At 42.3% G+C, this 24,627-nt stretch overlaps 1 protein-coding gene across 1 annotated transcript in view; it reads right to left on the bottom strand.

Annotated features, from left to right (window-relative positions):
- Nucleotides 1-618: 618 nt before the first annotated feature.
- bcas3 (BCAS3 microtubule associated cell migration factor) overlaps nt 619-24,627 on the bottom strand; it is a 242,654-nt gene continuing 218,645 nt past the window's right edge. Inside the window, exons 23-24 of the mRNA XM_053872609.1 lie at nt 24,224-24,400; nt 619-2,360 (exon numbers count right to left, since the gene is read on the bottom strand). Of these exons, the coding sequence (XP_053728584.1) occupies nt 2,212-2,360; nt 24,224-24,400 (326 nt within the window). The 3' untranslated portion in view covers nt 619-2,211. The remainder of the gene's footprint in view (nt 2,361-24,223; nt 24,401-24,627) is intronic.

The raw sequence follows: 24,627 nt of genomic DNA, 5'->3' as shown, positions 1-24,627 counted from the left end.
TGTGTCATGATCCAACATAGAATAGCGGGAAGGTGTGAACATTCAAATGTTACAGTCTTAGAGGCCTTATCCAAGGTGACATTATTCATTTTACAACAATGCATCCATTTTGCACACATCCTCCTTGATATACCAACGCTCTTCAAGGTGTGACAGGGCTCCCTGTCCGTCCCCAGCCTGACTCTGAAGATGGTAATATTGGTCAATGAAACAAGCTTCTCTGAGTCCTCCAGCGAGATCCCCTTGTTTCTTGGGTCACCATTGCCTGGTCTATGAGTTTAAAAGGACCGTCCTCATTACAATGGTTTGTTACCATGATTGGTTACAGTGTTGTTCTGTGTGCGATTTTAAAATAAATAAAATGAATAATTAATTAGTCCACATTGGTCGGTTTACTGGAGAGCTGCTTCAATACTGAGTCCATGTACAACCTGAGAAACAACGGCCTAAATCCAAAATCTTTTTTCTCCACTGTTTTCACACAGCAGCTTTCGCGTCTTTCTTTTCCAGATAAGTGTGAGAACATGGAATGTGAAATTTATTATCATCATTAGTCATTTAAAATGAGTATGGAAATATACAAGTATATAAAAAAAACTGTTCAGGGAATTGGAAAAATGATAGGACACTTTGGAAGACGGCAGTTCATTATGTTTTTATTTTAATGAACAAAACAGAATTTAACACATCAAATCTCTGCCTAAATCACAAGCATTTGTAATGTGACACAATTTTGCTTTGTTTTATTGCGAGGCTGTCTCCTGCTTCATAAGAATAGTGCGTTCTGATTCAACAGTTCATGTTGAACAAAACAAAAATCTGATTTTCAACGTTGTCCTTTCAGTCACCCTCACACACCGTCCGTTGCTTGTCAAGGGATCGAATGAAAAACCCTGAAGCATGCAGAGAGAGGTGAGAAAGAAAGGGCGTCGGGCAAGTGAATTAAAAAAATGAAGAAACCAAGAGGAATGCCAGAGGAGCTAAGACACATGGTAAGAGATGATTAACAACAAGGCAATGCCACATTTTTTTGTTTGGACTTTTAACTTAACTTGAGTGAACACACTGATAAAATCTGACTTAAATTCAGTCGAGTTGAATGACTTTGATAGTTATCTTACAATCACCTCTGTTCTTAAAATCAGTACAATTTTGGTCAAGTTTGTACAGAATGTCTTCACAAAAATATACATTAAATTTCATAAATTGACTCTGAGTAACAAAAAGCTGTTTATTTTGGAGCTGAGCACGTGAACAGTTCGGTAACATCACGTAACGGGCAGACAAAATCATATTGACTTAATGATTTAGGAACCGTGCATTCGTACAACGATAACAAATAAATAGAGTTATGAATTCATCACTGAAATAACTTTCAGCAGGTCTTGCAAGTCCAGGGCCACTGGAGCAGTGCACACCCCGCACAGCTTGTACAGGATCACAGGATCCGGGCATACACAGCCACACACATTTCAGAGATCCCAATGAATCTGAAAGATCACACAGGCCTTTCTTTCCATCCATCAACATCATGAAAGCTCGGCTCAACATTGCAAAACACAGGCCAACAATTGATCACTGCGCAGCGAGCTACAGGTGTTGAGAGAACATGCCTTCCCATGATTGCTGAATTGTCATGAAAATTCCTGGCCTGAACAGATTAAAAACACGATATGATGAACTCTCTCACACACACCAAAAAAGGCTGCTACATTGAACTGACTGTAATTAAAGACGCGCACACACACACAAACGTTTGTCTTCCTATCTTAGTGAGGAGCGTCATTGACATGATCCAACCATCTAAAACAAATGGGTAAACTTAACCTTTACTCTTAACCAAACTAAAACCCAAGTATGATAACCCAGACATTTTGTACTTTTTAACCCTCCAAAATATGTCCTCACTCTGTCCATTAAAAACTCATACAGGTCCTCACAAAGATAGAAGTACAAGAACACACACACACACACACACACACACACACACACACACACACACACACACACGCACACACACACACACATGCATCTTCATATTTTGTCTCTGACAGGATTGCAGTTGCATTGAATGTATTAAATGACTGTATTTTCGAGAACGATTTGGTCACTAAAAGAATATGTAGAACAATGAAGTTTGCTTTGAATAACACTGTTCTCGCTCGTCTACGCGCAGGTCCTGACGTAGAAGACAAAGAGCAGGGAGAGGCTTCAGGAGAAGTTGGTGGGGAACAGGCTGAGTGGCTGGCTGTCGTTGGTAGGCAGTGGCGAGCGGTAGCCCTCAAAGTTTCGTGGGATGCTGCCACTGGTGGAGCCAGAGCTGTTGCTGAGGGTCTCGATGCTACCCTCCCTCTGCAGCTCTGCACACAAGGAAGTTGTTCAAAACATCAGGGCAGACGACAAGCACGTACAGCCAACAACACACACAGAACACGACGCTGTATCATCGGCTACTCTTTCAATAACAGCGAAAGCTTTTTGTTTGGGGAGAAAGCAATCACATTTTGGTCTGCTGGAGTAAGTGAACCACATGGACATAGGTTGATGCAATAAGAGGTCACACTACTATATTTGGAGTGAATAAATATTCATACAAAGTTTCTCAAGATTCTTTCAGTAAAAAAAAAAAGCTTTCATAAATATCTACAACAGTACGTTTCCAAACAGTTGAAAATAAACAATAAAAATCCCAGCAGAGAACTGATGACTTTCCCTCCAGGATTTTGCCAGACTTTTTTTTGATTGTTTCGACCAAAAATGCCTGATTTTGGGTTATTAAAACAAACAACAAACAAAAACAAAACAACTTTTGCATCCTATGCTGATAGTCCACCTTCCGTGTTGCATGTTGACACATTAGGTTTCAAATGAAGCACAGGTTCCGTCTGGCACCGTATATCTTAATGCTGCGGCAGCGCATCACGTAAAGACAGAGGTTAGGGGTAGGTACGTCATGGGATGGCAATCCTTCCGTGACAACGTGTCAATTGCTATTTAAATGAAACAGCCGTGCGTTTCGGACATGGCAATCTGACAAGCAATAAGGAGGACAGACAAGTATGGACTTATACATTAATATATAATAAATAAATAAATAAATAAAACATTTTACTCCACTGAATCACCCATGTGTCAACATGCAATGTGGAATCCTGTCCTTGTCTGCAATGATTTTAACAATATATGCTATATTTGCAAAGAGCAGTCAATATTTCAAGTGCATACACACAAAATAAATGTTTGATTTTGTTTAAAAAGATGGGGAAAGTCTGAGTGTGTGTGACCGGAGCTGTTCAGCGGCTCATTAATACAACAAACAAAAACAGTAACTGGTCACACAGGTTCAGGATGTAGAGTGTCAGCCATGTTTGTTTACACACATATAGGGTTTGGGTGATGGCGTGCTGCACTAGTGAGTTCTGCGTTTTAGTTCCATCTAATATACATTTAAATAACCGGGCGTGGGACATTTATGATTTGACTCTGAATCACAACCCTTGGCAGCAATATTTCTGGACAAATGTGAACGTTTGGTTTCGTACGTAACTTCATCTCAACAGGGAGGGATGGAATATCATGGTTATTATTTCAAGAACAGGCGAATAGACGGTAGTGTTCTGGAATACCATCTGGATCCACAAATCTTTCAAAGGCTTCATCACGCTCTGCGTAGTGAGAGCAGCACTGAGAGGCAGAGGTCTGCACTCTCTGAGTATGTTTCAGGGTCAGTGTTCTCTTTGTTTGAGCTTGTTAAAAACTCTGGTTCACACTCCGGGATTCTTGTAAAGCAAAAGCTACATTTATGATTTCCATGACCACAAATGATTCTACAGACCACCTCAGGTCGAACGCCAGGAAGTCTGTATTGATGTGATCATCAGAGGATGTCAGGGTCAGCGTGACTGAGTGTTTCTCTGACATGTCCCGCCTCTTACAAGACACGGCCATCAGGAACATATTAACATTATTACATACGGCAAACCAGATGCAGCCACTTGTGGACAGCATGGCGTGTGTGCTGGGAGTAGCTTAGTTTTAACAATGTGAAGCATAGAGTGGAGTGAGACATCCATCAGGAACCAGTGGACCCCACCCTGCCAGTGTGTTTGTGTGTGTGTGTGTGTGTGTGTGTGTGTGTGTGTGTGTGTGTGTGTGTGTGTGCGCCAGACACAAGCCCAGATACATATTGGTTTTAGGATTTTATTTTAAAGCCAACTTACTCTGTTGAGGGAAACAATAAGGTGCACAACTGATGAACTCACATTGTGTGACATTGTGTGTCAAACGATTAAAAAAATGTATCTCATATTTGGAGACATGATGGCGCAGAACATTTAGGTACACACTCATACATCAAACGCGCATCTAGAGTGTGTGTGGAGGGCAATTTTGTTGGACATTAGTGCTACCATGGCAAAGCAACACCCCAACACTTCCCATATAAAAAGAAAGGAAATGTCTACCTGTCTGCCTGAACTCGCTCAACTTTGAGGCCTCATCCTTTCACCATAATTCCACACCATCATTCAAAAAGCACATTCTGACGTCCATGATTTAGCTTCAGAAGAGAATCTTGTCTTGAAATCTTATTTCAGAAGTGCTTCACATTTCATACAATATATTAACACATGCACTTTAATAACAGTCCTGCTCTCTCCAAGAGAGAAGTTGAAAATGACTGTCATTAACTTGTATTCTGAAGCTTCAAAGCCTGAAGCAGAGCAGAAAACTATTAAACATGACCAGCTCCCGCTGACCTGACTTGCTTCAGCTCTCAGCACACACTAATATGTGGCTTATTAGCTGAAGTGTCTTCATACTCAGAGTGCCAACATAAAACCACAGCGCTTCCAAGCGTTGACCGGGAAAAATAATACGAACCACACTGTTTATTGCACCGGCAAACATGCAATGTGTTATGCCTCCTCTGGGTACATTCCCGAAAATACACACCACAGCAGTGAGGTGAGTTCAAGTCCTGGTCAAGACTCATAATTCACAGGGTGAGACTGTGATCTTTCAGAAATCACAAAACTAGAAATGACAACTACTAACTTGTCTTGGCCAACTCTTATGTAGGGCAACATATAAATAAATACATCTGTCTTTCTATTTGCTTTTATGGCCGGGTTTCGATTGAAATACAAGTCGCTGGTGTTGTCTTTACCAAAACTCATTCAATTTATTCATATTCAGTGTTGTTGGTCTACTCTGCATAAAAGTGATGTATATGTACTGTATATAGTCAGGTTGGACATACGTGAAGGCCCAGGCCCAAACAGCATGACTGCAATATATATTAACCCCACTGGCTGAAGGGGATGGTTGACCATGAAAAAGTTAAAGTTCAACAGCGTGCACAAAAAGTATAGCGAATCACTTGCGGCTCATGGAAATCTCCAATCTGCTGCTGTTAAAACTGAGCAGAATAGAAGTGAAGTGAGTGAATAAGACAGGCTGGTCTTTACGAGCCAATATTTTTGACCTGCAAACATAATTAGAGTTTGCAGTGCAATGTCTGGAAAAGCAAAACTTTCAGTTATCTGCCGTCTTGTGTTGTCAGAGTCGATTGCAGAATGTGTAGCCAGACAGGAGTCAGGAGGAATATGTCAGCTGACATCACCACAGAGGACAACTTGTTTCAGTTGGACTCCGAGTTCTCAACTGTGTGGAGGACGAGTGTGCACTTGTGCAAGCCCATCTCTAGTTGTCTCGTGAGGACTTACGAAGGTGGTACTTCAGGTAAACTGGAAGATACTGATAAGTGAATATATTGCTTCATCATTTGTGTCATCATTCCCGTCATTACAATTTAAACGTATGTTTTTAACTTTTCCAGAAGGAGCAGCCAACCAAATTTATATTGAATATTGGTTATTATTTTTAATTTCTTTGTCATTGTTATAGATTTCAGTCTCACATATGCTATAGGCACATTTGTTATGTCTTAGTACTAACACCCTTTTGTGTTTAAACCAAAACAAAACATTGAATTTCTGGACTGGAGCCACAGCTAACTTTCACTAAATGACAGCTTATGTGAATACTGACAGCAGCAGAGCAGGAAACCAAGGATGGCTACCTAAGAGGTTCTCAAGCAGAAGTTTTCTTTTTTTTTTTACAGGAAAAATACATTCTTGACAGCTTCAATATGTCAGTTCTCAACATTGAAGGTCTGAAAGTCAACAAATAGCAGAGAATGGGTTCCAAACATAAAAAAAAAAACATAAAAAAAGCCATCACATCTTCAAATGAATATTGAGTTGTCCTACCAGTAGAACACAGTATAATGCATACCAAAAAATGCATATATAAAAAAAGTCAAAACCTTCAGCAGCGTGCACTTTCAAAGGGCTCCATGCTCCTGATATCAACCATAATTTTCTAGTGGAAAAACAAGATATTAGCTGTTTGCATGGACCTGATCTACATAAAATCCTTCATACAAACACATATTTATGAATCAAATGGCACAATTTGGATCCAATAATATTGTCTGGATCCAGGGGGTGGTCTGTGTCGATTGCAGCAGGGGTCAGCATCTGTGTGCACACCCAAGCCTCTCATCTGTCTGGGCTGATTTTTGTGTCACGCATGTAACATGACCAGTAAACAAATTCCTAACAAACGTGAGACCTCAGCTGCTGTCTGTCTTGGTGACACATGGAACCATGCAATGTTGTTTGGTGGAACATGACGCTGCGTGTCGCGGCATTTCGCTGTTTAACCGATGGCGGTCAGTTCCAGTGGAAGTAGTGCAGCGGAAGAGTCTCTTCTTCTAGTCTTCAGGGGAAATTGCTTGGTTCTACAGTACTGTGCATGTCTGAGTAGTTCGGTGCAGATTAAAAGCTTGCCGCATGAGCACAGACCTCTATATTCTCCAGACGTAAACAGGGGAGATTTAACCTCTGATCAGAATGCATGCATTCAGATTGCGGAACAGTGTATGTGATGGTGCTGAATGGGTCTCGAAACAGCAGACAGTGGCAGTTGCCAAACTGCCACCACTATGACTATCCGCTCTTCACAAACTGTCATTTAGGATCACCGTTAGCCTTTTAGCTACTTGCCAGCTCGGACTGGATCACCAGCACCTCTGTCAGTGGAGTCACCATGAGAGGCTGAACACCCCGGTGAAGCCCCAGAGGCCTTTCTGTGGCAAGGCTTAATCCACATCATTGTGTGACGCCTACAAGCAATTCAACAAGTCTTAACCTCACACCCTCAACAAAACCCCCCCACGCGTCTCTATTGTTGATAATCTTTTCCTCTGAGGAGGATGTTGCTCACTAAACCAATATGTTCATTTACTTGCTGCTTTTGTGCAAAGTGACAAGTTGACAATAACAATGTGAGAAGTGGCCTAATAAGAAACCCAAATCCACTTGAATACTAACAGACTTTATTGGTTCACCAGGAATCCACAAAGATCTAGCATTTAGATTTAGTGGTAGTCATTGACTGTTATTCAAGAACAACAGGCAAATTGAGGGTTTAAAGGTGCGAAGGGACTGGAGACACGTCTGCTTGGAACAGACATTTGATTTCATGGTTTGGAACATGGTGAGTTCGGACAGATCAACCAACCACATCAAGCCAATAAACAGTCCAACAAAAGTGCGTCATAAAACAATAATTACACACCAAAAGTTAGAAATAAGAAGTGACATCTAAGATCCTTTCTGGCAAAGCTTCTCAGGCAGCACAATGATCCTTACTTGTGTTATTAGCTAAAGAATCTATCCATCTATGTGCCAATCCAATGACCCATCCGTGCAACCATTGATGCACAAATAGATCCACCAGTGTTTCAATTGATACACTTATTCTATAGCGAGTGAGTGAGCATTCTAAATTGTCCATAGGTATGAATTGTCGTGTGAATGGTTGTTTGTCTCTTTATGCCCTGTGAAAGGCTGGCGACCAGTTCAGGGCATCCCCTCCCTCCACTCCCCCACATCACTATAAGGGAACAAGCGGTACTATATGAATGAACGAATAAGTCAGCAAATGTCTATGCACATTATCTGAACAAAAAAGACTGTGCAGGAAAAGGCTGAATTATGGAAGTCTCCAGAACAATTTAAGATCAAGACTGAGCTCAGACAACTCCATATATGAACACCACTCAGAAAATTAGTGGATTGTCCCTCACGTGATGAATAAAAACACAAAAGATAAACTTGTACATTTACATGACAGGACTTACTCCATGGGCTGCTTCAATTGAGCCCCAAGCTCTGGCTCTGACATGTGACTCAGGGTCCTTCCATATGCTCTCCACTAAAGAATCTTTGTCTCCGTATCTAAGCGCATGTGAAGTCTTATCTTTGCGGCTGCTGTTGACTGCACAGCCGTTAGGATCAGAGCTGTGTTCTGGACGACACCAGCAGTCAGACTTCAAAAGAAAGTGCAAGTGAGCACAAGATAGCGGGTTGAAAAAGCTATCAGCAAAACGGCCAGAGCAGATAAAGTGAGAACTGTTTCCACACCGGACGTGAGCAGAGTGGAGACTTGGCAGAGCATGACCAAGAGCAAAATACGGTTTGTTTGATGACAACACCAAATGGACACAGCACACATCTGACCACAGCAGCAAGTTAAGACCTCATCAGCCAATTGGATGGAAAGAAAAGCGCAGAAAAGGTCCAGACTGCAGAGTCGGCTGTGAATAGGCCATAATCCTCTTACATTCTCGAATAAACACAAAGAAAATCCAGCATCCACAATTTCACGGGATAAATCTCTCGAGAAGAACAAATGCTTTTGTAAATTAAATTTCAGACTTTTGTATTTGTGGTCTGGCTATGACTTAAGTTTTATTGTAGCAACACAGGCCTTCCTAACACTGCTGTCAGCTGTTTGAATTCTTCTGAAGACAATCGGATTAAGAAACGCCATTTTGGGGGAAACCACAGCTGAGAACATCTTCATGCAAAAAATGTATTCTTCATCTGTCACAAGACACAAGATTTACAGTATTTTTGAACAGCCACACAACAATGTCCTTTCATGTCCCACTGAAGCTGCTATACTGTGAAAACATTTCCAAAACTCAGTCTGTCTGTCTGCCTCCTTCCTTCCTGTCTCTCTCTCTCTCTCTCTCTTTTTCCTTTTAGTCTCCCTCCATGTGTGGAAGCAGATTTGTGCTTTCTTCTCTAAAAACTCAATCCATGTGTCCTAACATGGACTAGTGGGTCATCACTCTCACTACTGTGCATCCTAATTCAGAGCCTGTGGCTTTGGGGATTCTAAATCTTCTGTGGAGTTACATCACTGACCGATATTTAAGCCAGGAGCTGAAAGAAAAGATCCATCACAAATGTTTCGGGAAGGTTTCCACGACCAGAACCCCTCTTGATCGCACACACACACACACACACGCACACACACGCGTACAGTCATGAAGGAAGTGAACAAAACTCAAACACACAGCTACACATGTCGAGCACTTCCTCTGGCTGCTGGGACACAGTATGTCATGTTGATGCTGTGGTGAGAAACAACCACACCACCCTGGTGGAGAGACAAACGGATCAAAAGGAACACAAAAGAGCTCTTAATCAGACGTCTGTGCCAGCCGGGCCGAGTCGAGTTACAATCCTTCAATCCATCTCTGTCCCCCTTTCAGCCCCACCTTTCCTCGCCGAGGGTGAGACGGGGGCACCGACCGCAGCATCGTATACTTATCCCAGCTGATTGTTTTGTGTTTTAACTTAATTCTCACCATCAGGTCCAGCTGCCTCTGATTATTGCTCTCACGTCACACACCAATCCCGACGCTTTCACACGCTCTCCAGGCAACGCACACACAACATACACACGCAAACATGCCTGTGTGAAAAATGACTCACTTCCAGAGTTTAACAAGCACAATTTTGAAAACCGGATGAGTGAGCGAAGACTTTTGTCAGATGAAAGGCAAATGTGACGAAGGATCGCCGTTAAAATCTAGAATTATTCTTAGGACAAAATGCAATAATATTCACAGAGGGAATATCGCAGATCACAGCAGGATTTTGTTTGACTTCCCTCTGATAGTTCTCCCTCAACACATAAGACAGAAATATTTTTAAATTCCAGATTTTGCACCACCACAGCAGCTGACTGGCTCCTCCTGTCGCCAAAGATGGAAATGGTGAGGATGGTAACTAGTCATCTGATATGAGTTAGTGATATGTACATGAGAAAAAGGAAAATGTCTCCAAATGGCAATCCACTTAGAGGAAAAAAGTGAATTCCCTTGGATTCTTGTTCATTTTGTTAACTACTTTATCCAACAATTGTGAGTAAAATACCTTGTTTGTGACACCAATATCTTTCCCAGTGATGTCACCTGATTTATTCACCACAAAATACGGTTTATGAGAAGAGAGAGAAAGCGAAAATGAAATTGTAATAATGAAATGACATGGTGAATGAATGAACAGGGGAATCATTACGGTGTAATGTATTCAGAGTTGGCACAATATTAAATAATTAAACTCACAATTAGATTATATGTTTTCTAGGGGCCGGTTAGAGGCAAAGAGTAAAACATTATGACAGATATTGACAAATGTACAAAACAAAACAATAATAATAATGTCAAGTAAAAATGCTTGCGTTGTATAATTTCAAGGGAAATATCCAAATAAAGTGAGGGACTTGGCTGCACTGGCACAGGGGACCTTATTCACACCCCAAAAACACAGAGGAAACAGCAGCATCCACCTGGACTTGATGTAAAGAACCAGTCTTGACTTCTCAGCTAAGTATTTATAAATTGAGTTCTCAAAAGGCATAAACAGTTGATCCTGGCATTCTGGTTTTGGTTCAAGGCACATTTACTGGACTTAAATCAAAGTGTGGAAATCATTTGGTGTCCATGTCAGTGTGACACTTGCGCAATCACACGCACAAAACTACACCCAATGGTTGTTTATTCAACCAGATGTAAAAAGCAAAGACATATTGTCCCGATGAGTGCCCACCTCAACAGGAACTAATGATTAATGCTGCGGAAGGAACAACAGCAACATCAGGACGGACATTTGGACTCTGAACGTATTCCTCTACCAAGGGTGACTCATAGACAGATGTTATTTCTCAATACAATCTGTCGAATAACACGTAGAATTGGAAGGAAATAAAAGAGATGTGAGTAAGTAAGTTTCCAACAGCCACTACTGATCAAGGTATTGATGACCTGGATTTCTGTGGGTCTCATTCAGGAGCACTGACCATTCATGGTGCCTCAAAAGGTCCAGCAGATTCATCCATGCGCTGGTAAGTGGTACAGTTGATAAGGGTCAAGTACAGTGAACTATCGTTCCATGAACTTTACTATTCCGTGCTCATCACATGCAGATAAGTGAAATAGAGGAAAAATAAAAGCACTGAGGTTAATCATATTGGAAGCAGCCACGGCTGACCCCCGCCCATCAAAATCCTTAGAAAGCTGTCCAATTGGACGACTGAGCTCACATTAGTAGGAAAGCTCATTAAAATCTACCACAGATGATCCTGATAGACTGTGAAAAGCCAGGCTTAACACACCCTCCTGTGAAAGACACATCAGCGCAGGGCACACACGCGCAGTGTACAACGGAGAAGCCCCTAAACCTTAACCGAGGATGGAGACGAAGGATGGTCAAAGTGCAGACCAATAAACGTATGCATGAATAGATCCATATTCACGCTCATGACAACCACAGAAAGCAGGAACATTGTGGATATGAAAGAGCTACAATGCAAAATCTTTGACTGAATCTGAGCTGAATCTGAGCAATGAGAAATGAGTTTTCCAAAAAAATGAAATTTATTTTGAATTACTTTGAAATGCATCTGCTGTTCTTCTGTTTAAGCACTGGGGCATTTCAATCCTGAAAAACCGCCACATTTATTGTACACCCAACAACTGTGCTTTTCGCTTTAAAATCAGAGGACGGTCATGTGCAGGCTCAGGGGGATGGTCGGATCAGGAGTGACATATTAACAGGTGAGAAACTAGATTAAATCTAACTTTTCAGTATGTATGACCTTTTGGATTGGAAGTTCTAGGTGACCTTCAAATAGGATTGGGAGTTCTGATGGAAGCAACTCCCAGAAAATGGACAGTAGCTGTGGTTTGGGCTTCAATTGAGGATGGCGCACAATTGGATTTTTTGGCAGGTGTTCCTGGTCTTCACAGTTTAAAAGATGAAATCATCCAGTTGGGGAGACAACGGTCCCACATCTTGGAAGTTGAAGTTGAGAAATAAGAATATGGAAAGCCTAAATGAAAATGGACTAAGCCAATCACAAAAAGCTGTCTGTACATATTTGTTTTCCCAATTTCCTGCCTCAGTTGTGTAGGCAGCAAAGCTGCTGCTCCATTGTTCAAGGCAGAGCCAGAATTTTATAGTTCGTAACCATCACAGCCTGGTCCTCCTCTCCAACCAAACTTTCATCCACTTGGCATCTTTTTTCCCTTCCCTCATTTTTTAGTTTGTTTTACGACCAAGTGCTATGTTTCTTTGCACATTAACAGTCAACCCTGAACACCTGAACTGATAGGAGGACATATTCATTGGTTCTGGCCAGTCACAATACTCAAGTTATCCTTTTAAAGGAGGACCCTTGAACACTGACAACTGCGAACACCACTATAGATAATGTGCATGGTCTTGATCTTGATACAGTTATAGAGGGAAGCACTTGTAAAAAAAAAGATCAGTAAAGGTCAGTAATGAAGTGGGTGCACCGCTCAAGACCCAATCTTGATCCAATCTTGACACCTGGGAAAAAAAAGCCCTTCACTCCTCAGAACTCTCACTTCATTAATTCCAGCCTACAACCTCCACGCAAACACTGAAAAGGCCCCAAACTGGTGGAACGGGAGGCAGCCTCATGGCTGAACTTCACAGGGTTAACCAGGGGGTGCAGCTACAGCCATCAATCAGGACACTCAACAAGTTAGGTGATTAAGGAACAAATGAAAAAGTGATTCATGGCCATCATGCTGCCTGGTGAAAGTCTCCTGAAGGAGAATTCTCTGCGTCTGTATATTCGAAGTTTCACTTGCTGCATATACAAAGCTGACCACAACTTTCCCCAGTGGCAGCTCATTAGAGGGGGTTATAAAGGGTAGCAACAACTGCTGGCGACACTCCTGACACTAGGCGTCTGCTGCTCCGAAGGTTGAAGGAAACATAACTGGAATCCTGCTTATCGAAGTATGTCATTTCACATTTGTAGAAAACACAGCTGATGGCATTTGGTCTTTATTCTTAACATCTATACAGGCATAACAACAAATTAAAGTATGGTACATATACACTTTATTGAAGTTTGGTGTTTTGCTTAGATTAGATTGTATATATCACAGCAGCGAGAGAGGAAGCCATTTAAGACAGATGAGGTGGAGAGGGATGAGTGGATGAGGTAGATGATGGTGTCTTCCACACCGCTGCCAGGCTGGTAGGCAAACTGCAGCGGGTCCATTGAGGAGCTCCACAGTGGACGAGGGTGAGTCTCTCCAAAGTCTTCATCAGATGAAATGTCAGTGCCACTGGCCTGTAGTAATTTAGTTCCTTCGGGTGTGAGGATGTCCAGCCTCAAGCGCAGGTTGAACATGTGCTGGACAATTCCAAACAGCTGGTCCAAAGAGCCTGGAACTGAGAGTGCCGTATGGACCTGTTGCTTTTCTTCCTGGGCTGTGTGGGAAATTTCTTTTCTAACATGGAGGAATGGAGAGGTTCCCCACTACCACAGCAATGATTGACCATCAATGTGGCTGAGGGTGTCACACTCTTGACACATGCTTGGAAAATGCACAACTGACTTTATGTTAGAATTTCCGAGTTATTGCGTTGAACACGACTTGAGTCATGTCATAAAACACTTCCCGTGGTTAAGTAATGTTATTTAACCAATAAAATCTCATTTTGTTCCCTGCTTAGCAAAGGAAATACAACACATCACTCTTGCATTAAAATAAGATCATGGAAATGATGTTCCTACTGTTTAACTCCAGATGAATTCTAGAATTAAATCCACACATTTGTTCTCAGTAAAATGAGAAATTATCAGGCTGCTGGCTGGTCTGACCACATTTTTTTTTCTTTTGAGTCACTTGTTTTTTTGAGTGGCAAAGCATTATTGCTTAGGAATTAAATCTAAAAACTTTGATTTATCACAGCCAGTGTCAAATATTGCTGAAGGCACAGTTGAGTGTTTCCCGAAGACAGCATTATAAAAAAAAAGTAAGCACATTCAAATCCTTCCAGTGTAAGCAGTTCACCACAGCCAACTGTCCGCTGTGGTTAACAGAGGTGGTTAGCCTTATAAACAAATAAAAATATGTACGAGTGAAGTCCCAAAATGCATACAATGATGAACAAACATGCATTTGGGTCTGATGTTCTTTGACAGACACATTGGGAGAGTCTTGTCAATGGGTTTGGACAGCAGGGCTGGTCTAAGCTGAAAGAGGTTGCTGGTGTTGTTACCTCTCTGGGGAAAGTGATGGACAGCACAGTGTCAGGAGGCTGTCGTCCACCATCACGTCAAGCTGGAGAACAAGCAGGCAACTATGCCAAGGTAAGGCAAGTCAACCTGCAGCTGCTCACTTGCACCCATATGACGTTTCTTCACTGTGCTGAACTGAACCAAGACAATAATAACATCCTACATTATTACAATCATGCTTGTCGCACGGGTTAATGAAACTCCTGCCACAGTCAGATACTGAGAGAACGTATTACAGCATTGGAATATAGTTTGTTGGCTGTACTTCACACTGTTACTGCGTGGCAGTTTTAATAGCATTGATAAATAGCATGATTACGACCCCTTGATAATACTCCAAATGCAAAAGACGGCATAACTTTGAATACATAATTTAGATGACTGTGGTCATTTAAATTCAGGGGACAGGAGGTGTGGCAAATTACCTATAAATATTTCCCATGAGGTAGGGGGAAACATTTAATCCTTCATGGTGATATGGCCTTGTTCTTTGCTTTTTTGGAGGCACTCTTGCCTCTCCTTATACCTCAGTCCTTCCCACAGTCCCTCCAAAAAATATTCATAAAAAAATATAATGTTGAAAAATGTTGAAAATTTTATGTTTACTTTATTGGTTGCATAGACGAGGTCCAACTGTTTGTGGTGATGCTGTCTGGTACAAAACAGTTTCTACTACACACTTCCATCCAATGCACTTCTCAATGAGTGTGAGGACAACCCTTCTATGAATTGCAGCACACATCTATGATCTATGAGTGTCTGCTTGAGCGGCATCTCAGAAAGAAAGATAGAGGTAATATATGTGCACACATCCATGCATAAGGCATCAACAAAGTGAAGAGCAAAGGTCAAAAAGGCAAAGGTTCAAGTTGCATCCATGAAGGAACATCTTCCTTTTGCAGTGGCGGCAGAGGCAATATATTTCTGCCATACATTAAGAAGAGTTTTTTTTTTCTTTATCTTTATCTACCAGTTGTGGACGTAAATAGAGAGGAAGTATGCTGTGAGTAAGAAACATGAATTTGAACCATATAATGTCCTTTGTGTCGAGCTGCACTTTCTTCAAAGAGGTCACATGTGGTACAAGAGGGCAGCGGGTCAGCATTTTAAGTTAAGGCCCCTTTTATGTTTAGCTAGTCAGAAACACAAGCAAAAGTGTGTGTGGTAGATGTTCAGTTGTTCAGATATTACACTACAATGTAAGTCAATGGTGGGCAGTCCCTTTGGAAAAGAGCCGCTCAGCAGTGTCCAACTGTACAGGCTGCGAATATCACCGCGATCACGTCATATTTATGGAAACCATATTAATCTCACAGAAACTCAATGGGACAAGCTGTGGTGTGACAGACAAAAAGGCAATACGTCCATTTATACCAAACCTCCTCACCATAACTCTACCTTTGCTGTGAACATCATCTGGAGTCTTGTCTGATTACTAGTCAAACATGGTGAGACAAACAAAAATGTGTATGCTCTTATCTGTACTTCTGTACGCTATTCAAGAGCACCAAGAGTTTTTTAAATTAAAATACTAGGCTGAGATGCTCAACAAAAAAAGAAAAACCTACGTCTCGTCTTTGGGTCAGAGCTACCGCCTCTAGACCATACAGTACTTCATGGCAGGTGTCACTACTGTCCTATACAGCTTGGTTTATAGCTTGACCCCAAATACTTGAGCTCATCTGTTTACAGCGGCCCTCCTTCCTCCATCTCATTCACACACATGCATTCTGTCTTGCTTCAATTGACTTTTCTTCCTCCTCTGTTCAGCTCATGACTCCACCTGTCCACCTTCACTATGAAATCACTATGTCATCAGAAAACATCATGGAACATCCAGGCTGCTCCCTAAAGTCACCTATTAGCCAGAAGCACACAGACAAGAGTGAATAAAAGGACACACCATGTTTTGTGATACACCAGTCCTTGAACCTACGACCCTTTTTGTCTCACATGAATTGACCTCCGTCTTCTTCAGCTCCAAAGGCGTCTAGGCCGTGGCAAATTAACTTATATCTGCTCTCCACATTTTTGCGGAACTGACTTTTGGTTTGTCTTACAGGATGACGTGCACTCTTCAAGATGCAATGAAACACACTCCCACACACAAGCAGAGGCTGTTGACAGGATGTTCCTGTGTTGAGAAAGCTGGATTGGCTCAGCTCAGCTGCCTCTCCATTATGTATCCTATCACTAATTCATGTCACCATGTTTTATTGATATACACCACACACATAAGCAGGGTCATGTTAGGAGAGATGCTGTGTGTGTTATATATGTGTATACATGAGACTCTGGGAGGCAGGGTGCGAGCAGAATGTGTGTATACACTCGAAGAAACACCTCGTCTGTCTCAAGTGTGACTGAGTGGCCCGTGCGAATGCAAACACTCAGAAGAGGGAGGGCGTGTTACTTGAGTACAATCTATTAGCATACATGTTACAGGAAGCACAATCCATTTGGGATGTGATAGATGTGATGATGTACAACGACGTGGCAGCTTTTCCATTCTCTGGGAATGTGTGAGTTGAGAAGGTGCCAATGCTGATTTGTGTTTGTGTGCACCAAGCCTACAATCAATGTCCTCTCTGATGAGAGAATGGCAAGAACATAGCAGCCCATTACTCGAGTAGAAACTTCTACCTGACCAGGAAGAAGGATATCACAAATGAGATCAGTTGGGAGAGAATGAAAAACACTGACATTTTCATTACAGTACTAAATAAGTTGTTTCTGCATCTTAAAAATCAGATGGATTTTTTGCTATGATGAATGGTTTCCTATTAAATTGCATAGTATATGCCAGTCAGCAGTGCTGCTCTTTGCTGCATTATCAAAGGTGAGGAAGGTATTTTTGTAAACACATCTATGTCCGCTAGTCACTTTATTGCATTGACTAAAGCATAGTATCGATCTAGCCCGGCAAACACATTAGCTGTGATGTTTACGAACATGCAAACGTTCTCTTTACTAATTCCATACTTATTACCACTTCATTTCTCCGTTTTGACAAAAACATAAAAACTACTGTGACAAATTCTACAGCACCCCATTGAAATGGAAAAAGTTTGAAGATTTTTAAAAAAGTTTTAAATGAAGGGAAGCATGTGGAAAAAACACCCACCACCACGTATCCATTTTGATGTCCAACACAGAGCACCTCAAACCCAAATGTCATGTGAAAGACCCAAGAGTGGCTTCCACCTCTCCATTTCTCCATCTCACCCTAATTCCTCCCACTCTTCTCCTGCCTGCCCTCCTTTCCTGCGAAGCCTCCAGCTCTATGTGTTTGTAAGCGTCTCCCTTGAGCGAGCCACAAAGTGCGGTCTCCAAAAACCTCCACGAAAACCCATTTGCAGTTATCTCAAGACACATACATAGACACAGCGCAGAGTGATACTAACACATGAAGACACAAATACACACAGTTACATTCCTCACTCAGTACACAAACACAACGGCGCCTTTACGCATGTAGACACACTCATGCACACTTTTCACACTCCCCTCTGGCAAAATGGGGAAGAGTGGCAGAAGGGAAGCTTGGAGAAACGATACAATGATATCCAGGCCCGACTCGTCCGTAAAGTTGAGGGAGAGGATAAGGAGGATGAAGAGCGGGAGGGGGTGGGGTGAGCGGTGCCAGCTCTGAATACAAGAATTATTCTTCATTGTCTCACTATGTCGCACCACATTAGGGTCAAACTCTTGCATGGCAGAGACAGGGGGAGAGCAAGTGAGAAAAGGGGTGGGGGTGGAGAGGGCTGCAGAAGGACTGTTCTAATGACCACACTCTGCTTTCACACTCGCCGAATCTTCTCTAGCACCATACTCTCCAGCCTCGACTGACTCTCACATCCCCTCTCTGTTCTTCTACTCCGTCCCAGTCGCCTCCCCCCTTGGCCTCCCTCTCTTCCTCCTCTCTGTGTTTTTGTTCATTCTGTCCGTCACGACAGCGTTGAGTAGCTTTCAGGGAGAGAGTGCACTCATTTGCTCCCTCTCTCTCGCTTTCTTCCCGCTCTCTGGTTAAAGCAAGGGGACAACGCGGCCCTGTGGGCATGTCACAAAATGATTAACTAATAGTTTTAAGTTAGTCAAGTGGTGTGTGTGTGTGTGTGTACTTTTGCAGACCTGTGTATGTCCAATGGATGAGGACTCTGTTGAGCTATGGAGATCATAGTCACATTTGTATTACTTACTATAGTCGAGAGCGAGAAAGTTGCTGGTTAATGTTTACGCCAATTACACTGGCTATTTCACATGAAAGAGCACCTGTAATCATTGACTTGTTTTTTAAGTTAATGCAAATGATTATCAATAATATTGCCACACAAGTCGGCGTGGATTCCTCTGGGCAGTCCAGTTTCCCTTCTCATGGCCCAAGGACCATGAATTTACAAGGTTAGGTGACTCTCGCACAACAGAGGGATTATGCTGATAAAACACAGCAACTCATTGAATGTGTCGAGCTCCAGTCTGTCCCTCCACTTGGACAATATTAACTGGCGTCGGCTTAACACAAAACTCTGCACCACTGGCTTAGCAGGATTATTATGGGAAAAAAAGACAAAAAAAACTCTAACTATACATATATGTATGAATATACCGCACATACATAGCTATTACACCATTGTGATTGCTAAATAAGCTGTTGTGTTATTTGTTCTCTGGGGCCCTGGGGTGTTTTTTTTTGACAAACAAAAAGCAATCTCACTCCACATGCCACAGTAATCTACATAATCTTATAGTACTGACCATGATAGGAAAACAAGTGTTTCTGATTTGATATTGGAATTTTGGCACGAGATGTTGCCACCACAGAATGATGCGGGCTAAATCAGAGCAGCACATTTTCCTTGACAGAGCACAGCAGGACAACAGTATTTCAATGCTATATTAATGGTGATCATGGCAGAAAACATTTTGAAAAGAATGAAAAAATGTGGTCTTTACTTGTTTGGTTCTTGTCCTGAATAAACAGTAACAATAACCTGTTCTGTAACACTCCTGGTATGGGAGGTTAAGAAGAAGGCCCTTTGTCTATATAAATAGAAGCACTTTAACACTTCTGACCATTAACTAGAGACCGCACAACTTTAATTTAGAAGTATAAAGTTACTGCTAGCCTTCTACTTGGCCAAATATCCAGGCCACCAGAACTTGTGTGGAACGGTTGAAAGGGTTCAACCCTTGTTCCTCAGACGAGAATCAGCAAGTTGATCTTGGAAACTGAGCGTACAACGACATTTGTGGTGTAATGGTCTGGCTCAGTGCGAATGAAGATGCTCGCCAATTTAAACACAAAATCAAGAGTGGAGTCTCTGTTACTCAGCTGTCAGAGCTGTTTCCTTAATCTCTTAATTGTGCAATTGATATGTCCAATGATTTATGTAATAGCATGTCATAAAGGGGCTCTCATTTATCTTTAAAAATAATATACATGTGCGCCTCTAGGGTTCAGACCGTACACAGAAACTGCAGTGAAACAGAAGCTGCAATCTGACACTTGTTTTGTGTCTTTTTATACAACCCTTACAACTGAGGCTGACTGTGTATCTAGTATCAATCCTGCTTCTGCAGGGTTCACTCTGTACAAGCCACAGTGCTTGCATGAGGTCACTGTGTCACTCTTACTATTGACTTTCCATTCGGAGCTAGCAGCAGGTGAGGCACACAAGGTGCAGCTGGTAAGTAAGACTGGAAAAGAGGTTCTCTCTCAATGAAAGTACCCTGCATGTTCTGCCAGCCTCGGAGCAGGCACGTGATTGGTCAGTCTCCAAAGTTGAGATTTTTTGAAGCTCGAAAGCAGAGGTCTATTTTTGTGAGCTCAAGTGATGTACTGCATAATTAGAGAATATTATGGAATTACTGCTCCATGATGACAAAAAACTGAAACCAATTAACTAGGGTTGATAACCTCAATTAATAACCATGGAAATTTTCTGGATGAATTTCATTATTGGCCATCACCGTTTCTCCATTACACACAGTCTCACAGGCTACTTGGATGCACCTCTCCTACTTGACCACGCGAGGTTGCCGTGTTCGAGTGATCTGTCATTGAATGGCTGATACTCAAATTGAGTGCATTCATTCAACTAATCTATAGGACCAGTTGCTAGTTGGTTCTGTAGGAAACTTTTGCTGAGGATCATTGAGGCTGTTTATTGCATTCGCCGCCAAGCTGACTGGCACCAACGCGGCATGACGTCAGTTCCGGCTTCATCAAGATTGTTTTTAAATCATGATATATATTTAGTTTGATTGGCTTTGTAGTTAAAATGTTGAAGTTTATTGTTCATGTTATGTATTGTTGCTGATTAAATAATTTCTATTCTTCAATGATCTTCTGCTTTGGCTGCTTTGCCGTACGCACTGTTGTAGCCAATGCTGGAATAGCTTCTTCTTGTTACATGGATTGCAAGTGGTCGGTAGTAGTTGAAGACAGGACGGCACATGTGACATACTGAGAGGCCTCTCAACCACACCCCATACCTTGTGTATGCTACATTTCCCAGAGGTATAAAAGGCTCTGTTTATAATCAGACACAATAAATGCATTCATATGGAATAGATGCTGGGGCTGTTTGACTGCTGGCATGCATGGTGTAGGACAAGATATACAAAACGCGCATTTCATAGATGTCTAAATTAGAGGTTGACAAAATCCATCCACAAGTGCTGACAACTGAGTTCATAAGAGAGACATGAGTTTCAAAACATGCACCGCTGCCAGCGTGTGTGAATATAAATGACACAAACACACACATGTGCTTGTATATCAACCCAAATTGCTGGAATGAACTGTAACAGCAGGAGCAGACGCACACAGGGCAGGAAATGCTCTCAGCCTTTTGGAGCTGATAAGGCTTGTGTCGAGTTCGTGCTGAGAGACTTCAATGCTTTTCACTCTTACGATTACCTCTATTACCATTAATATTAGAGGACCCTTTCAGCTGGACTCCAACTAACACAGGGCCCCAGGAACAGGTGGGTGGTCGCCCACTTCCAGGAACCCTTTCATCTCTAATCAGCAAAACTAAAAACTGACTCAAACATGAAGTAACACAACATCTTTTATTTTGTTTCTCCGTACTTTTAGTTGACAGAATGCATCCTTGAAAACCCAGTGAGATACGTATCACTGGGCTAATTTATCATTCAAACTAATTCATAGAACACAATAAGAACACAAATGCGAGGGTAAAAGCCTTTAAAATGTCTTTCATATAGTAAGAGTACAACATGTGAAATAGTTAGGAAAAAAGAGGCTCCTTTTTGAACTGCTGCACGGTTTAATAGAAATATTACTCTGGGAAAGAGAAAACTAATAACTAACCCTCAGCACTGAATTAGGGCAGAGAAAAAAAGGCTGTCAGAGCACAGAGCATATAAGTGCATAGAACAGAAAAACAAACAGTGTCATTGTTGCTAGGGCCTCTGGAGTACTGCACTCTCCATATGGCTTCAATGGAATTTGTGTTAGACAGGCACCAATAAGCCAAATCTAGTTAGCAACATTATATCATTGCAGCCAAATCCAATTTCTGCCCCAGTGTGTTTCAGTCGTCACAAAGCCCCACCCACCTCCCCCCCCCCCTTTTCTTCATCCCATATTCTCAAGAGCTGTTCACCCAGCCTCACGTCCATCTCGCAATGTGAGTGTCACCTGCCCTCCATGCTGGCGACACTGGGTCTCAGCATTAGCGTGAGAGTTCCATTACACAAGACTGGAGGCTTTGTTTTCCCTGCGAGTCTGCTGGAGAAGAGTGTGTCTGAGTGTTTGTTTGTGTGTTTGCGCTGAGAGAAGATGTCATATAAACTGGGATTTGTTTCTTCAGCAGGCATCCCAAGTTCTGGGTCCTCCAAGTGTGTGCTTAAGTATGAGGGATCACTTGCTGCCGGCTAACCTCTACAAATGTAATGTCATATGATAACATGATGAAAACAATTGACTGTAAAATCTTATAAAAGAGAACAGAGTCAGATAGTCAGAGCTATCTATCTGTCTATCTATGCACACTTGTCTTCCTTTTTGTGGGACCGCTCATTGACATGTCGCTTTCCCTAGGCTCCAACCCGAAACCTACCCATCCCAAACTAAAGGTTATCCTTCACCAGGACTCTTGCTTTAACTACTATTATAATGACCTAGTTATTCTGAAGTTTTAATCCTCAAATTGACGGCGATCCCCACAAAGCAAAATCTCCTCAGGAGTAGGTGTGTTTCCAAAAATGGGTCCCCACACGTATAGCTATACAAGGTACAACACAGTCACACCCACAGACACCCAAGCGCACACACATACACACACGCAGGCAGGTCTACTCTGCTGACCGCTCTTCTGCAGGGACATTTTTATTTATTTCTTTGCTATTAGATTACCCTGCAGAGGCTGAAGTCTCTCTGTCTGTGCGGATGGATGAAGCAACCAACAAGTCCATCACATTCCCTCAGGATGATGTCTTCAGAGGACGCAGCAGAAATGGCAGAGGGTGTGTGTGAAGCAGGATTTAGGCGTAATGTGATCAGTAATGAATTTTGTGTTGCATTTAAGGGGCGGAGGGGGTCACGACGCAATGCAATGGAGGGAGCAGAAGAACAAGAGGAGACTGACTACTTGAGTCCGGGAGTGTCTGACTGCTAATCTAATGAAGGGACACAGAAAAAGAGACAGAAAGAGTTAAGGGGGAGAGTAATGGTGGGGGCAGTAAAAAAGAATGATGAGGAAGAACAAAGCGAAAGGAATAGAGCTGCTATAAATGAGGTTAAGTCCTGGTACAGGGAGAGAGAAGGCGGAAGGGACTGTATATGGATGCGGATAGTTGAGGGGGGTGATAGTCGATGCTAAACCCATTAGGGCCTTGTGACCCCCTGCTCCATGCACCCACATCAAAGGAACTCTTGTTCACTTAAGGAGGGGGTGAAGAGAAAGAGAGTGCACTGCTGCTTCCTAAACGAGTTAACCATTTGGATGTCAGGGCCAACGGCATGTGTGTGACGCACGGAAACACACACGACCACGTTCACAAACCGAGTACACCATGGTGTGTGAGTAGATATGCCACATCACCAATTTAGTATTGTCATTCGTACAGACAAACTGTTTAAGTACAGAAAGGGTAGAGCCAGTCATTGTACACACAGAAACAGCCATCCTTCCAAATTGTGTCAAGCAAGAGAAGACACTTCAAAAGGGCAATATTCCTCTTGCTCAATAGACTCGTACATTGATGGGATATTAGTATGTGGTCGCCCACCACGGATCAAATCTCAGATTAAACAAATGAGAAATTAAAGCCAACATTCGAAGCATAAAACAAGTGGCCTTCACGGACGTTACCTGGAAACTCTCTGTCAGTCCACAACTCTACCAGAGAGGAAAATGAGCAAAAGAGACGCATCATTGATGAAAACATTGTGCTGTGCCAGGATATTTCATGCTGACTCCCCTACTCTGACACAGAGGGGTGATGATGGGACTCGTGGGACGCTGGCACACTGGTTGAAAAGGCGACTATTTTAGCATGAACTTGCAAGGTATCAAGAGTTGAAAGGCCTTCACAAAGCAAGATCACGCGATATATGCTCACCTCAACTGGCGCCTATTTAAATCAAAACAAACAGGGTGGTGACCATAGCTTCAATATCATTGTGACTTATATTGGCATGTCATTAAAATCCCTACAATGTTCGCTTAAAAGCCCATCAGGCACAGTGGCTGACACTTACCAGTGGCTGAACCCACGATGTCTCTGGATGGCGACTCAGACATGGCGTCCGCCAGTCTCTCCCGCAGTCCTTCATCTGTGATGTCTGCTGATCCAACGATATGTTTTGGCACCCCAAAACTCTCTGGCCAGCTACCACAGACCTCCAGCATGGTGACACCACGAGCGTCGTATGTTCCTGACAAACAAGATGGAGACGAATGGTTACAAACCAAACTCTATTTTGAGGAAATAATGCAGACCTTTGGGAATGACCAAAGGTGAAATGTCAGTTGTCATGCATCAACAATGTAGAGAGGTTTAGAATGAAAGGTTCCACTGGGCCTTGCATCAGAGTAACTGGATGATTCAAGTTCTAGGGCTTTGGCAAAAAGCATTGGCTGAAACACTATTGATAGACATGTA

The sequence above is a fragment of the Synchiropus splendidus genome, chromosome 8 (assembly GCF_027744825.2).
Source record: "Synchiropus splendidus isolate RoL2022-P1 chromosome 8, RoL_Sspl_1.0, whole genome shotgun sequence".
Taxonomy (NCBI): domain Eukaryota; kingdom Metazoa; phylum Chordata; class Actinopteri; order Syngnathiformes; family Callionymidae; genus Synchiropus; species Synchiropus splendidus.
The sequence above is the reverse complement of the archived record's forward strand: the minus strand, read 5'-3'. Positions and strand labels throughout refer to the sequence as shown.